Here is a 12448-nt window from a genome sequence, read left to right on the forward strand (position 1 = left end):
TCGTATCAAGTATCTTTTCCGACCACAGTGCTATGAGACTAGGTATCAATTACAGGAAAAGATCTGTAAAAAATACAAACACATGGAGGCTAAACAATACACTACTTAATAATGAAGTGATCACTGAAGAAATCAAAGAGGAAATCAAAAAATACCTAGAAACAAATGACAACGGAGACACGACGGCCCAAAAGCTATTGGATGCAGCAAAAGCAGTTCTAAGAGGGAAGTTTAGAGCAATACAATCCTACCTTAAGGAACAGGAAACATCTCGAAAAAATAACCTAACCTTGCACCTAAAGCAATTAGAGAAAGAAGAACAACCCCCCCCCCCCAAAGTTAGCAGAAGGAAAGAAACCATAAAGATCAGATCAGAAATAAATGAAAAAGAAATGAAGGAAACGATAGCAAAGATCAATAAAACTAAACGCTGGTTCTTTGAGAAGATAAACAGAATTGATAAACCATTAGCCAGACTCATCAAGAAAAAAAGGGAGAAGACTCAAATCAATAGAATTAGAAATGAAAAAGAAGAAGTAACAACTGACACTGCAGAAATACAAAGGACCATGCGAGATTACTACAAGTAACTATATGCCAATAAAATGGACAACCTGGAAGAAATGGACAAATTCTTAGAAATGCACAACCTGCCAAGACTGAATCAGGAAGACATAGAAAATATGAATAGACCAATCACAAGCACTGAAATGAAACTGTGATTAAAAATCTTCCAACAAACAAAAGCCCAGGACCAGATGGCTTTACAGGCAAATTCTATCAAACATTTAGAGAGGAGCTAACACCTATCCTTCTCAAACTCTTCCAAAATACAGCAGAGGGAGGAACACTCCCGAACTCATTCTACGAGGCCACCATCACCCTGATACCAAAACCAGACAAGGATGTCACAAAGGAAGAAAACTACAGGCCAATATCACTGAGGAACATAGATGCAAAAGTCCTCAACAAAATACTAGCAAACAGAATCCAACAGCACATTAAAAGGATCATACACTATGATCAAGTGTGGTTTATCCCAGGAATGCAAGGATTCTTCAGTATATGGAAATCAATCAATGTGATACACACTATTAACAAATTGAAGGAGGAAAACCACATGATGATCTCAAAAGATGCAGAGAAAGCTTTCGACAAAATTCAACACCCATTTATGATAAAAACCCTGCAGAAAGTAGGCATAGAGGGAACTTTCCTCAACATAATAAAAGGCCATATATGACAAACCCACAGCCAACATCGTCCTCAATGGTGAAAAACTGAAAGCATTTCCACTAAGATCAGGAACAAGACAAGGTTGCCCACTCTCATCACTCTTATTCAACATAGTTTTGGAAGTTTTAGCCACAGCAATCAGAGAAGTAAAGGAGATAAAAAGAATCCAAATCAGAAAAGAAGAAGTAAAGCTGTCACTGTTTGCAGATGACATGACAATATACATTGAGAATCCTAAAGATGCTACCAGAAAACTCCTAGAGCTAATCAATGAATTTGGTAAAGTAGCAGGATACAAAATTTATGCACAGAAATCTCTGGCATTTCTATACACTAATGATGAAAAATCTGAAAGTGAAATCAAGAAAACACTCCCATTTACCATTGCAACAAAAAGAATAAAATATCTAGGAATAAACCTACCTAGGGAGACAAAAGACCTGTATGCAGAAAATTATAAGACACTGATGAAAAAAATTCAAGATGATACAAATAGATGGAGAGATATACCATGTTCTTGGATTGGAAGAATCAACATTGTGAAAATACTCTACTACCCAAAGCAATCTACAGATTCAATGCAATCCCTATCAAACTACCACTGGCATTTTTCACAGAACTAGAGCAAAAAATTTCACAATTTGTATGGAAACACAAAAGACCCCGAATAACCAAAGCAATCTTAAGAATGAAAAACGGAGCTGGAGGAATCTGGCTCCCTGACTTCAGCCTATACTACAAAGCTACAGTAATCAAGACAGTATGGTATTGGCACAAAAACAGAAATATAGATCAATGGAAGAGGCTAGAAAGCCCAGAGATAAACCCACGCACATATGGTCTCCTTATCTTTGATAAAGGAGGCAGGAATGTACAGTGGAGAAAGGACAGCCTCTTCAATAAGTGGTGCTGTGAAAACTGGACAGGTACATGTAAAAGTATGAGATTAGAACACTCCCTAACACCATACACAAAAATAAACTCAAAATGGATTAAAGACCTAAATGTAAGGCCAGAAACTGTCAAACTCTTAGAGGAAAACATAGGCAGAACACTCTATGACATAAATCACAGCAAGATCCGTTTTGACCCACCTCCTAGAGAAATGGAAATAAAAACAAAAATTAACAAATGGGACCTAATGAAACTTCAAAGCTTTTGCACAGCTAAGGAAACCATAAACAAGACCAAAAGACAACCCTCAGAATGGGAGAAAATATTTGCCAATGAAGCAACTGACAAAGGATTAATTTCCAAAATTTACAAGCAGCTCATGCAGCTCAATAACAAAAAAACAGACAACCCAATCCAAAAATGGGCAGAAGACCTAAACAGACATTTCTCCAAAGAAGATATACAGATTGCCAACAAACACACATGAAAGAATGCTCAACATCATTAATCATTAGAGAAATGCAAATCAAAACTACAATGAGATATCATCTCACACCTGTCAGAATGGCCATCATCAAAAAATCTACAAACAATAAATGCTGGAGAGGGTGTGGAGAAAAGGGAACCCTCTTGCACTGCTGGTGGGAATGTGAATTGGTACAGCCACTATGGAGAACTGTATGGACGTTCCTTAAAAAACTACAAATAGAACTACCATATGACCCAGCAATCCCACTACAGGGCATATACCCTGAGAAAACCATAATTCAAAAAGAGTCATGTGCCACTATGTTCATTGCAGCTCTATTTACAATAGCCATGAGATGGAAACAACATAAGTGTCCATCATCGGATGAATGGATAAAGAAGATGTGGCACATATATACAATGGAATATTACTCAGCCATAAAAAAAGAAATTGAATTATTTGCAGTGAGGTGGATGGACCTAGAGTCTGTCATACAGAGTGAAGTAAGTCAGAAAAGAAAGACAAATACCGTATGCTAACACATATATATGTAATATAAGAAAAAACAATGTCATGAAGAACCTAGGGGTAAGACAGCAACAAAGACACAAACCTACTAGAGAATGGACTTGAGGATATGGGGAGGGGGAAAGGTCAGCTGGGAGGAAGTGAGGGAGTGGCATGGACATATATACACTACCAAACGTAAAATCGATAGCTAGTGGGACACAGCTGCACAGCACAGGGAGATCAGCTCGGTGGTTTGTGACCACCTAGAGAGGTGGGATAGGGAGGGTGAGAGGGAGGGAGACGCAAGAGGGAAGAGATATGGGGATATATGTATATGTATAACTGATTCACTTTGTTATAAAGCAGAAACTAACACACCATTGTAAAGCAATTATACTCCAATAAAGATGTAAAATTTTAAAAAAAATGCCCTCTAACGGGAAAACCTGATTCCAAAGTTTGGGAAACAAAGTTTGTTCAGAGCACAGTGTATCTAGAAAGAGTTCTGAATGGGAGCTGAAGACTGCTGAGGTAGAAGGGAGGGAAGTTTCTTAGATTGAATTAATCACTCCCATGGAAGAGGGAGTTGCATTCACAATATTGAGAGATTTGTTCAACTTGAGTAGCACTTCAGCGGTTGAAGCAGTTGAAGGATAAGGTTGGAGTTAGATTTAGAGGAGGAGAGTGACACGTTGGTCTCCCAGTTTCAGATATTTGACTTCTAATAGAAAGGTTAAATCTGAACCCAGTTTACATATGCATCAAAGCAAGAGTTTTTGTAAGAGTGAGGGAAAAGTTGTTTTGAAAGGAGAATGAAGATGCCAATAGTTTTCAGAAATTAAAAATTTTTGGTGCGGAGTATAAGGTATTATAGGTCTTGCATGTGCTGCTCTTTAGCGTGTCACACTTCCAAATGCAGGGCAAATCTAAAGGGGAAGAAGGGAGGCTTTGTCCTGTGGGACAGATAGCTTGGGTGGAATCCATCACTGCCCTGTGAGAAGAAATTCTTAGTGCACAATGAGTGGCTCTGTACTATCTACCTGTTATATTGTTATTTCAAATAAAAGGTTAAAAATTCTTAAGTGACTCAGTGCCTTTTATTTATTATGGATTTTAATTGGTTCTGTAATTTATAGATCAGATTTCTGGGTAATTATGGATATAAAAACTTTGTTTGACACTCAGTGTATTAGTTTTCCATCGCTTCTATAAAAACATTACCACAAAGTAAATGGCTTAAAACAACACAAATTAAGTATCTTAGAATTTGGGCAGTCAGGAGTCCAAGATGTGCATCACTGGGCTAAAATCAAGATGTTGGCAGAGCTCCCATCCTTCCAGATGCTCTAAGGGTACAGTGTGTCTCCTTGCCTTTCCCAGCTTCTAAAGGCTGCCCACATTCCTTGGCTTATGGCTTCATTCCTCTACCTTCAAGGCCAGCAGTGCTTGGCAGAGTCCTCACTTGGCCGTGTCTGGTTCTCCTTCTGGTTCTCCTTCTGCATTCCTCTTCTACTTTTAAGAACTATGGTGAGACTGGGCCAAGATCATCTCCCTATTTTAAGGTCAGCTGATTAGCAACCTTAATTCCATTTGTCTCCTGACAATATATTCACAGGTTCCAAGCATTAGAATGTGGACATCTTCGTGGGGCCCTTACTCTTGCTACCACACAGTAGTAGAAGGTAATGGAAAACAATCACAACAACAAAGGGCAGAATGATTCAGGACTCAGACCCTTGGGGGACAGTTTTAGTCCCCCCACTAGGTAAAAAGCCTAAAGCATCTGAGGTTTTAAGTAAGGATGAAGTAAAGTTGTAATTGGTAATTGAAGAACTAAAACCTGGAGACCAATTACAGAAACAAGGGCTATAGTAGTTTTGCATATTTTCTCTATGTTTATTATATACCTGTGTCTATTTGTATTTACTCACCATTCTCTTTTTCTCTATCCTGCTTCCGTTTTTTAAATTTTTTATACAAGTTTTTGGAAGTTAACTTTACAACTTAGTCTTTAAAGTAACATCAGAATATTCAATGACTGCCTGACTGAATTTGAGGAATAATTAATAGATCACATGATGGATGCAATGACTTGGGACTGAGTCATCTAACTTGGGGGAACAGTGAAACATATAAAAGGATTGGTGTATCCGTTAGGTAGAAATATGGAGTTGTTTTGCTGCTGTATGAGAGTTCAAATGTATGTAGGGGTGCATAGGGAAGCTGAGTAACCAAAGAGATGGGCCATGCCAGTTACCAGTGTACTGCTTCTCAGCTCCAAATTTACCCTTCAGTACCTGCTCTGTGACAGTGGACAGAATTCCTTTAGGAATTTCTCCTTTACACCAAGCACAAGTTGAGTTTTCTCAGTAGAGGGTGCGAGAGGTACATTGCAAGTGGAAAGGGTTCTCTTGCCATTTCCAGTTGTTGAGGTGGGTTAGCAGTGTGAGCTGTGATGGTGAGAAGAATCTAGTGGTGCAGTAACCCAGCTGTGGAACCAAAATATGTGATTCCTGAGACTTCACAGTTCTGGCCTGGCCTGGCCTGGAGATGACTTTCCTGCTGCCATCCCCACCTGGACACCATGTGCCCTTGATTCCCTTTGATCATGTGCTTTTCCCAGGTTTGGATCCCACAGCCCTTCCACACACTGCAGGCTTCCTGCCACATCAACACCCTCAGTCCCTCTGCATGACTGCATTCCTGGCCATTGGCTATAGCCCTCCTTGTGCCCTGGAGGGTTAGCAGTGGAGACTCCGCTCCCTCTGTGTGCCTGTGCATCCGTGCCCTGGCTGAGGCTTGTCTGCATCCTGACTGCACTCAACCTGCACTCCAGTGACCGCAGACCATGGTGGCTCAGGCCAACCAGCAAACTTCTCTGCCATCCAGTAGGCTGTAAGTGCATCTTCAACAAGTTCTGAACCCCAGCTCTGGAAACTGGGGCCTCTTTCCAAATTTGTTCTGGGATACTCTCCCTCAACCCTAGGATATAATATAGATTTTTCTTACATTCTACAGTTACTCTTATCATAGGTTAATAATTATTTATATTGAACTTCTCCTGTTTAAATAACTGTATTTTCTATTTCCTGATTGGACACAGTCTGATAACAGAGGCTGAGCATGTGAGATGTTCTACTCTAATATTCCAATTAAGCCCAAAGATTGTAATGTGATACCCTTTGTTTTAATTTTATTTAGTGTTGCTTTTTTGGTGTAAAGTTGTATAAAGAATGCTGACTGGAGAACCATAATATTCCAGTTGCTGGTGCGACCTTCAGCAAGAGATGGCTAGGATATCAAGCAAGCACTTCTTTTGTTTGTTTTTGTTTTGTACATTTGTTTTATTTTATTTTTAAATTTTATTGAAGTATAGTTGATTTACAATGTTGTGTTAATTTCTTCTGTACAGCAAAGTCACTCAGTTTATATATATATATATTCTTTCTCATATTTTTTCATTATTTGTCATAGAATATTGAATATAGTTCCCTGTGCTGTACAGTATGACCTTGTTATTTATCCATCCTATATATAATAGTTTGCCTCTGTTAATCCCAAACTCCCATTCCTTCCCTTCTTATTTTCATGCCTCATCTGCTAAGTAGACAACAGTAAGGACCACTAGATGGTGTTATGGGGTGATTGCAGTTCAGACAGGTTCATGCATGTCAGTGACAGGGACCTTGGGCCAGAACATCACTCTCTAGCATGTACATTCATCCATCTTCTGTCCACCTGGTTATAGTTCTGCTCTCTATGTTGATCCCGCCCAGTAAAAATATTTCAAAATAGAAATCTTAGCGAAGTATGTTTCTGTAACCGAGAGTGGATTATTTCCCCCACTGAAAATTTCGGTGGCCGGCCAGCAGCACTGGGACCGTGACATCCAGGTGACCCTGATCACCTCTTTGTTTTGGTGGCGATGCGTGTGTGGTACAAGAAGGTTCACACCTGGCACCAGGAGCTGGGCATCATGTGCAGGGGGGCAACAGCACTGTGTCCGTGCAGGACAAGGTGGAGTTCTAGCCCCGCCCCCAACAGCCACCCCCTCAGGCAGCTCCAGACCTTTTCACGGACTCCCTCCCGGTTAGCCGTGGTGCACTAGCCCCCTTCAGTCTGTGTTCACGCCGCCAACCCCAGTCCTCTCCCTGCGGTCTGACCGAAGCCCGAGCCTCACCTCCCAGCCCCCGCCCGCCCCTGCAGGTGAGCAGACAAGCCTCTCGTGCTGGTGAGTGCCGGTCGGCACCCATCTGTGCGGGAACCTCTCCGCTTTGCCCTCCGCACCCCTGTTGCTGCGCTCTGCTCCGCCGCTCCGAGGCTTTCCCCCTCCGCCACCCGCAGTCTCTGCCCGTGAAGGGGCCTTCCTAGTGTGTGGAAACCTTTCCTCCTTCACGGCTCCCTCCCACTGGTGCAGGTCCCGTCCCTAACCTTTTGTCTCTGTTTATTCTTTTTTCTTTTGCCCTACCCAGGTACGTGGGGAGTTTCTTGCCTTTTGGGGGGTCTGAGGACTTCTGCCAGCGTTCAGTGGGTGTTCTGTAGGAGCTGTTCCACGTGTAGATGTGTTTCTGATGTATCTGTGGGGAGGAAGGTGATCTCCGCGTCTTACTCTTCCGCCATCTTCCCCCTCCTATCTCTAGAGGACATTTTTAAACTTTCCCACACCACTGAATTCCCGTTCACCTCCTTAAGGGCATCCAGGATTAAGAGCATCAACAAGCTCTTGGATTAATACAGGTGTACTAAAACTGTACCCCATACACAAGGGGACACGCCCATTTTGGTAAAGGTGGGACTGAAAGTTCAATCCTTTTATATGATGTGAGAAAGCCTCTTAGTACATGTCATTTCTTAATAACAAAGGTACAGGGCATTACAGACTCACTGCCTCAAAGACAGCAAAAGGCTAAATAAATTACAGAGAAGGCATGAGCTTAATATCAGATTTATTAAATCCCTGAATCACATGAATTACAGAATATGACCACCTCAGGATCCATCAGGCTTTTACCCAGAAGCAGATCATATCCAGGCACAAGTTTTTTGACATTGTATCAAATCAGTAACAAGACTTTCAAATCCTACAAGTACACTTTAAAGCAGTCGTTGTTTATTAATTCAGGGAATAAGGCTGCCATACTGTTAGGTACAGATACATAAACGAATTTGGAATTAGTCTTACAATGTTGAGTGAAGATTGTCCGAGGCTTCAGATGAAGTTCTGGTAATCAATGTTCCTTTTAGGCAATGCAAGTGCCCCTCTGAAAAGACCAAAATGGCATGGTGGGCTTAGATCACCAAGAAGAGTTTGCTAGCAGACAAACAGGAAAAGGTGTTCAATTTCTTGAGGGCAAGTCAACTTCCCCATCCTCAAGGTTTAAACTTGACGGTATGTAGCTCCTTTGGCATTGAGGAAAAAGAGGAATTTAGCAAACAATTTGGAGACTTGATATGGTGTTCAGTCTCATCTATGTATGCCCAGGAAGATTCATAAACTACAAGCTTAATTTAGTATTTATTGCCAGGACCCCAGCAACTATTGTTTTATTGCCAGGGGCTCAGCAACTGGTTTTGTCATTTGTTTTGCCAGGACTTCAGAAACTATTTTTTCCCATCAAATTGCTGAGTACGATCATCAGAAGAATAATTGTGTGTGCCTGTTTTGATCATAATAAGTATACGAAGGAAAAGCATACATGAATATAAGAAACAAAAAATGCAATCAAACACCTTTACAAAACATAAACAACTCAAATATACAACAGCACCAAGATACTTCACTCACTACAAAAGTGTTTCTCCGCCTGGAGGGGTGGGATGGGGAGGGGGGGAGGGTGGGAGGGTGGGAGGGAGGGAGATGCACGAGGGAAGGGATGTGGGAACAGATGTATATGTATGACTGATTCACTTTGTTATAAAGCAGAAACTAAAAAAAAAAAAAAAAAAAGTGTTTCTCCATCAGTTTGCAGCCTCCCTCCCCAGAGTTTCTGAATCAGTGGGTCCATGGTGGAATCAAGAAATGGCATTTCTCACGAGTCCTTCCATGTTCCTTATGGTACTCGTTTGAGGACCACACTTAAAGTCCACAGCATTAGAATGTGGAAAGCACAGTTCTGGTCTAGTAGGAGAGATGAATGTTTATCAGCTGGAACTGTGGGGTTGAGGTTTTTGTATCAGGGTTAGAACAGTTATTTATTTCTAAGTAAGTGTTTCTGCTTAACTTTGGTTGTAGATGATAACTGCCTCTTCATGTTCAGCTAGAGTTCAAAGTTTTCCTTCCATGGAGGAAGTGATAGTCAAAGAGGTTGTTAAGGAGATGTATGTGAGCTGGAGACTACTTCTGTTACTACTCCTCAGTCTACTTTTACTACTCCTTCCTCTGTGCTATGAGGCTGGGAGTTCTATTCCCTTCCCAACATCTCTTCAAAGATCTCATTGTGCATGTAAAAGAAGATGTACCCGGTGCAAAGCCTAGCCTCCTGTATTTGGGCCTCTTGGACACTTGATACCTGCAGATCATTGTAAGAGAACCACTCTTGCCTCTCAAAGTTGTAGGCATCGTTGACATAGTGTCCGGTGGTAGGCCTCTTTCCAAGATGGCTGATAACACCAATGAGCCGATAGTCATGACTATCTCCCATCTTGGCTTCTCTTTTTGGTTTCTTGGCTGAAGATTCTGTCTTCTCCACATCTGGAGAGCCCTTGTTTCCAGGGTCTTTATTGGAACCCAATGCACCTAAGGAATTCACCTTGGCTCCCTGGAAATTTAATTCCGTAGGTCTGCATTTCTCCGTGTAACACTGGGTATCTGGCTTTGGAATGCTTTGAAGCAGTTTCAGGCAAAGGTCTTGTTCACAGAGCCTTATCCTGCCACACTGCTGGGTCTCTTCAGGCACTTTGCAAGATTCTTCTGAAATTCTGGGGTCTTCACCTTTACAAAATTCTTTGGTGGTCTCAGTCACACTCTCAAAATCTGTAGACTTCTTGGTTCTCTTGCATTTCTTTAGTTTTCGATTTTCACCCACTTTGCGATATGTACCTGAGCTGCTGGTGGGTGTACCTTTCAGAGAAAGGGAGCTGTCTTCCAGATTCATCATTAAGCCTACTGCTAATAGCTCTCTTGCAATGGCTGCTCCATGTTCTGAGTTTGCCAATGTGGACTCTATTATATTTAGTTTAGAATATTTTCCCAGGTCTTTTTGCTGCTGCTTGAAGCTTGAAGCTTTATGAAGAGTCTGGGGTTTTTGTGGTTCAGACTCTTTTTCTGATCTAATGTGTGGAGCCAAAGAATCCTTGGATTGCGAGGTCTGCTTTGTTGAAGCTGTCAATGAACTTATGGCTTCAGAGTTCATCTTAAAGATTTCTAAGACTTGGAAATCCCTAAGAGGTGCATTCTTGCTTAAGGGAAGCGGTGATTCGGTAATTTCACTGCAATAGGAAGATAACTTTAAATGTTTGGAAATAATGACTTCTTGGTCATCCTTCTTTAAGGACCAAGACTCATTAAATCTATAGCGTTTCAGATGAATAATAAGGACCCTGGGTAGCCTACTGAATGAATGCACTACAACAGAACGCCTGTGCTTACACATCTCACAATTATACTCAATCTCTTCTGCTTCAAGGAAAAGATCAAAACTAGATTGAATAGACAAGGGAATCGCTTGTGCTCCCTGAGGAATACTGATGGAAAGAGAATTGCTCATTTCTGTCTTACACACAACGTTCTCACAGCCTCTGCAAATAGCTGAGTGCAGCAACTCGAAATCAAAATTACTGGTGACAGGGCAAACAAGCACCTTGGCGTCATCACTACCAGCAGAAACCTGTTGAGGTAAATGTCCTTCCTCAGATTCAATTTTAGTCTTCCAACTTGTGTTTAATTGTTCCATGTTTTGTTTCACCTGTTCTAAACAATGACCTAAAAACTCATATGCATCATTCTGCCTGTTGCCAGAGAATATCTCTGCAACTTTTGAAATGGCTTCTTTAACATTCACAAGTAACTTCACCTTGATTTCTACGTTATAAATATCTTTCAAAACAAGCAGCTGTGCCAAGCATATGCTAAGTGCATCATGGGGAATTTTACCGCATGAGAAGAAGCCCTGATTGAGTAAATCATTAGTAAACGATGGAATCGAAAGTAAGGACTGTAAAACTGCATTCATATAACAGGTGTTTCCCAAATTGGGGAGGCCTTGCAATAGTTTCTCTAGGTAAAAGTCAAAGGTCATCTTGAGTTTGCCCCACTCTGGGTCGTCCTCACCATACTTTGATTCTGACAGAAATGCTAAATACATTTTCTCAGACGCTCTTTGGAGAAGATCAGTGACATCTAGGTAAGGGTTTCCAGTAGAATCGATCTTGAATGAAGGTCCAAGTTCCAAATTATTTTTCTGTTTTAACCATTTTAACCTTAATTTTTCCTTCTCATTGTGGCTTACACATCTCAAGGGTCTCTTCTTTGATAACTTTCCTCTCGCAGAGGTATTCTTTTTCAGGAAATCCTTATTCATCTTTGAGCCAGATGATGGCCTCCTTTTCCTCTTCCCATATCTATTTTCTAATAACTCTTTGCCAGTAGATGTTGACGATTTTGATGCAAGCAAAGGCATCTCCTTATCATCAGGTGTTTCATTTCTTTCTTTCTCAAAAGACTGACTACTTGACATCTTACGTATTTTCTGAGATGCAGTTTTGCCACGTGCCTTCTGTGTTGTTGTACTGGCAAAGATACTCCCATCCCCATCAGGTCTTACGGGTGGTTGAAGATGACTTTGATGGACTCTATCCAGGAACATCTTCAAATTATTGGCATCTCTGGAGGATAATCTTTCAATAAACAATAACTCATTAGTCTCTAAACTTAAATACAGACTATTTTGGTCTTCTCCCTTGGGTCTAAGGACTATGTTTTTAATATTGTTACTTAGCTGAAAAGTTATGTATTCTCCAGTACTGAAATAGACAACCAATATCATTTTCCCCTTTCTTTCCACTATTTCAATGTATGCTTCTCTCACTTCGGACAGCACTCTTCTCATGTCCCATATTTGGACAAAAACATGTACCATTAGAGCAGCCATGATTTCTTTACAAATAAAATACACGTATCCTGAATTATCGACAATCTTAAAGTTTCAATTTGTTGGCCAATTCACCTTCGGAGACAACACCAAAGTAATAGTTCTTAGTTCTCTATGTAGAATGATCCTGTTTCAAGTGTTAGTTTTATCCTAGAGCTTCTTCAGGCTCTGGATATCCAGCTCTTTAGTGATAAAACCGATATGCTTCAAGAACTGTCCACGGTTGCATGAAGGCAGAGTCTTGACTCCC

The 12448-nt window shown here is 40.9% G+C and overlaps 1 protein-coding gene across 1 annotated transcript; it reads right to left on the reverse strand.

The window, feature by feature from the left end:
- Positions 1-9510: 9510 nt before the first annotated feature.
- On the reverse strand, positions 9511-12156 carry USP26 (ubiquitin specific peptidase 26; the record flags this gene model as incomplete). The annotated part of the gene is made up of 1 exon (XM_079728117.1): positions 9511-12156. The coding sequence occupies one exon, from the start codon at positions 12154-12156 to the stop codon at positions 9511-9513; it is 2646 nt and encodes an 881-aa protein (XP_079584243.1).
- Positions 12157-12448: the final 292 nt, after the last annotated feature.

This window comes from Hyperoodon ampullatus (assembly GCF_949752795.1).
Source record: "Hyperoodon ampullatus genome assembly, chromosome: X".
NCBI classification, from domain to species: Eukaryota; Metazoa; Chordata; class Mammalia; order Artiodactyla; family Ziphiidae; genus Hyperoodon; species Hyperoodon ampullatus.